The 4,429-nt window shown below is 44.8% G+C and overlaps 1 protein-coding gene across 1 annotated transcript in view; it reads right to left on the bottom strand.

Moving 5' to 3' along the window:
- LOC109970732 (uncharacterized) overlaps window positions 1-3,755 on the bottom strand; it is a 14,571-nt gene extending 10,816 nt beyond the window's left edge. The window contains exons 1-7 of the mRNA XM_020618504.1: window positions 3,674-3,755; window positions 3,267-3,287; window positions 2,875-3,147; window positions 2,360-2,447; window positions 1,792-2,018; window positions 733-1,020; window positions 40-218 (exon numbers count right to left, since the gene is read on the bottom strand). Coding sequence (XP_020474160.1) covers window positions 40-218; window positions 733-1,020; window positions 1,792-2,018; window positions 2,360-2,447; window positions 2,875-3,147; window positions 3,267-3,287; window positions 3,674-3,719 — 1,122 coding nt within the window. The 5' untranslated portion in view covers window positions 3,720-3,755. The remainder of the gene's footprint in view (window positions 1-39; window positions 219-732; window positions 1,021-1,791; window positions 2,019-2,359; window positions 2,448-2,874; window positions 3,148-3,266; window positions 3,288-3,673) is intronic.
- Between the last annotated feature and the right edge of the window lie 674 nt (window positions 3,756-4,429).

Raw genomic sequence — 4,429 nt, 5'->3', positions numbered from 1 at the left:
GAAATGCAGCTTAATGTAAATGCACTAGGTGGGTGTTACCTGTCTGAAAGCCTCGCCTTCTCCCTTGCCGGCCCGCTGAGCAATGAGCAGCAGCTTCTTGTTCTTTTCGTTCCTCTTGTGCACTTTATGGAGACAGGACAGCAGGCACACGAGCAGCATGAAGGCGATGAGGCCCAGCAGGGAGAGGATGGCCACAGTCAGGGAAGGCAGCTTGTAGGCTGAGAGCAAGACCAGGAGAGAATGAAAACAGCAAGTAATAAACCTTGTGTAAGTGCAGAATGTTCCTTCAAACTGGGAAAGGTCTCCTGAGTAAGTACACTTTGCTGTGTAACTACTCTGTGAAGTGATTTCTGATCTGGAGCAACATTATAGGAGCTCATTGCCAAATCAGAAGACCATGCTTATAAAAGATGTCTCTGCTCTTTATCCTCTGACACTCGTGATCTATTTGCTTCAGAAAGACTCTGAATCACTGCACATAAGCTTTGTTGGCACACACACGCAGGAGGTGTCAGCTGTGTGCATATACAGTAATTACATGTTTGGCTGTTGTGTTGCACTTCATTATACCACAGATGTAAACCCTTTTAATGACTCGTTAGAGGCTATTTACACTAGAAATCACTGTTTATTTTTGTTTGCTAGTAAACTGATGCTGCTCAGGTTGTCACTCCTGTTAGCTCCAGATGCACATTCGGTTTGTCGATCAGTTAAATGTGTCTTTTCTCTTACCGTCCACGTCTATGTAGATGTGAGCCACAGGAAACCCAGCCAGGTCGGTCACTTTGAAGACACCGGCATCAGCCACGTGGACCTTCTTCATGATGAGCTCCGAGCCCTCCACACTCAGCCTGCCCTCCAGCTGAGGGTCCAGCGGCATCACTAGAACCCCCTGGTCCATGATGACCCGGTCCTGATTGTCTGATTTGGACCTGTAGACGATGTTAACGTTGGAATGGTGCGTGTAGAGTTTCACCTTCAGGTTTTCTCCATAGGGCAGCTGCATAAAGTTCTGGTGCTCTGGAGGACCAAAAGGAGAAACAATGTAGAGAGTACAGTATACAAGTGTGATTATATATATTGGTAGAGTTTCTATTGATCGGAGCCTTTTAGAAGCTGGACTTCTCAGATTCTAGCAAATATCCTTTCACTTATTCATGAACACCTACAGCTAATGATGCTAGCCATCATCAAATCAAAATTTCAGTTTGTTCCTTTTGGCCAAAGGTCTGCAACTCAGTATTCCCACCAGCCTTAGCTGCATTGACATTAAATGGTGATAATTAAAACACACTGCCCAATGTCCTATTAGCACACAGAAGCCGGTGTACCTCAGTCTTCAGTTATAACATCTTGTTCCATGACCTTCATTAAAGTAAATGTGGTCCTCGTATATTTTTATCTCCATCCTACTCTTTCCTGCTGCAGCCTGGTGTCCCTAAAGGCAGGTTTAACCTCATTTTACATACATTAAATAAAGATTTAGAACCTTTCTCAAGATTAAGGCATCAGGAAGAATAAGATCATGTAGAAAGTGACGAACATTTGCAGTGAAAGAAACACAAAAAGCCTAATGCTGTTGGTCTGTCGATGACAGAGGTGTCGACAACTAACACTTAGTGTTTCTATCACAGAGCTGACTCGGCATGTTTCTCAGCAATTTAAATGCAGCCCTACATCAGCACTGCACTTAAATCAGACACACTCAGGTGCACAGCAGCTGGAGAATAACAACAGATGCACATGCGACTGATGGGTCAGTCACACTTTATGCAGCAAAGCGTTCTTCACCTCTGACATTCAGGCAGTTCCTCCTCCTGACTTTGCCCTCGCGGTCCAGCACTGTAAAGCTGCCCTCGTCCTTCATCCTGACCGAGTGCAGAGTCACTCGTTGCTCCGTCACACTCAGCCGTCCCACATATTCCTCCCCCATCACTGTCGTCTGGTTGTACAGCACCATGGGAGGAGGCTCTGTGCTGTGCTGTATCTCCGTCTGGTTGGCCTGAACGACACTGGGCCTTAACAAGGCCAGAAATCAAACAGAGCACAGATGTCACCCAGACTTACACTGGAGCAATCAGTATTAATCCAGCTCTGTCTAGTCAGTGATGTCGGCGCAGGTGTGTGCCTCAAACTGCTGACTGAAAACACCTGCTGTGAGATGGCCAAAGGTTTGAATAGTTGGAGGAGCTGCAGTATTTTTCTGTCCTGTGTGTTCATTAGTTTTATTTCATTTAAGGAGAAGCACTTTAACAGATGCCATGCATATACAGCATCTACCTGAAGCTAAAACTGCTACACAATCTGTAATAAACATGTCTCCATGTTGAATATGGGCGACAGATTTTCCTGATCGTACCTGAACTCCAGGGTGATGGGGCCTTCCACATGGTTGAGGTGGATGTAGTAAGTCTCTCCGTACTTTACCACTTTCTCCACAGCACAGTCTGATTATAACATGAGAGGAAACAAAGTCAAAAGTAGGATTGTTGTTGAGCAGAGCATCAGTGATGAAAGAGTTGTATGGTTCTTTAACTCTGAGTCTCCAGATCTTGATAGAACTTTCTATTGCTGTGTGTCCATAGCAGAGATTAGAGCTGCTGAACGAGGTTTGTAACTCCTTCCACTGTTGTACTCTGGGACTATACACAGAATCTGTACGTTTATTTATCAGGACCCAACCTCTTGTTCCTACCCAGCAAACCAGTTTTCTAAAGATGCACTGCCAACACAGTGACTTTAGACACGTTGCAAGCTGGTAAAGACTTTCCAACACACTCCCCTCAGCAGAAAGCTTACCCCTGACCGTGAGGATGAGCTTGTTGCAAGCTGGTAAAGACTTTCTAACACACTCCCCTTCAGCAGACAGCTTACCCCTGACCGTGAGGATGAGCTGCTTGGTTGTGCCGGGCGCGCTGGCGCCTCTGATGACGTACACGCCTTCATCCTCCTCCTGCACATCCTCCAGCACCAGGTGGCCCAGAGAGTTGAAGTGGCCCCGCGGGTTCACCACCTGGCCCGCTCGCATCAGAACCACCTCAGAGGAACGATTGGTCCTGGGTTTGAACACAACCTCACTGACGTTTCCAGGCGGGACATCGATGTGAACGTCCTCCCCAAAGAACGCGGTCCTGTGCTCCTGTTTGACTGGTCGAAGCAGACAAGATATTTTATTAGCTATGACAGACAACCTGCCTGAATCTGAACCTGGTCACACTATTTCTGTATCTTTACTCATTACAATAAAACCAAACATGCAATTTTACCTCGTAGAGATGCTGATACAACTGTGAAAGAAAGAGAGGAGTTCATTTTAAACTACCGTTTTTTTCTAGCTGGCTGCTGATTTTAACCAAGATCTCTAAATAAGTCAGAGTTCATTTGTTTTAAGTGAAACACAACTTTGCAAAAAGTATCAGAGCTTTAGAAATGTAAATGTCTCACACAACGGCAGCTAAAAATAGACGATGTAGACACAGTACGACTCTTAAGGAAAGCAAAGAAAGCAGTAATCACAGTAGATAGCAGCAACAGATCACAAACTAATTTAGTTTCTATGGTGCGGTTTTCACAGAATTTATGCTAATTATTAAGTTGAAGCAAATTTGGTTTCACAGGAAGTCTGTTTCAGACATTCATTTATTCCCAAGTGGCTGATTATGTTTGTGCTTACCAGTGCAGAACATGACGCTAAGCACTGCAGCGCTGATTACTTTCATCCTGTCGGTCTCTGCAAAAGAAGACACCCACACACAGTACATAACAAACAAAAGATTTTTATAACATGGTTATGTTTCCAAAGGATCAAACAAAGACTTTCTAAAAAGAGATGTCTGCCATAATAATTGAGAAGGATTTTATTTGAGGTTAACTTACTTGAGGTAAAGAGGTACTTCATTATACTAATGCTACAGGGTCCACTGTTTATTTGAAGGTAGAAACATGCCAACTTCAATATGTGTCCTAAAGTTGAAGAGCTGTCTCCCCATTGCCGCTCTGCACCACCCTGCTCCACCAAATAGCATCTCACATATTAGCTTTCAAATACCCAAAGGAGAGCACTGCCAACACTCCTTGACAAGAAAATCTATAGTGCTGCGCTAATGTTATGCACACTATTAAGCCAACTTTTATAGAGTGTCTACAAGGTAGAGAGAAGCCATGCTAGTCCAAGACAAGATGCTGCGTTGTGAACTGACGAGCAGCTCGCCACTCACAGGACACGACCACTAACCATGAGGAAAAAAGGGAAACAGCAAAGGAAGAGAAGGTACAGCAGGGTGGAAGAGTGTGTGGTCATCCATTTGAGAAGATGAGATGGACAGGAGCCAGCAGGCACCATGAGACTGACCACTGCATTAGATTAGACTGGGCAGTAGAGCTATTAAGGTGGAGTCATTTGATGGATAGACAGCAGGAGAAACGGAAT

This window comes from Monopterus albus, unplaced genomic scaffold, assembly GCF_001952655.1.
Source record: "Monopterus albus unplaced genomic scaffold, M_albus_1.0 scaffold206.1, whole genome shotgun sequence".
NCBI classification, from domain to species: domain Eukaryota; kingdom Metazoa; phylum Chordata; class Actinopteri; order Synbranchiformes; family Synbranchidae; genus Monopterus; species Monopterus albus.
This window is presented reverse-complemented; position numbering and strand designations above follow the sequence as displayed.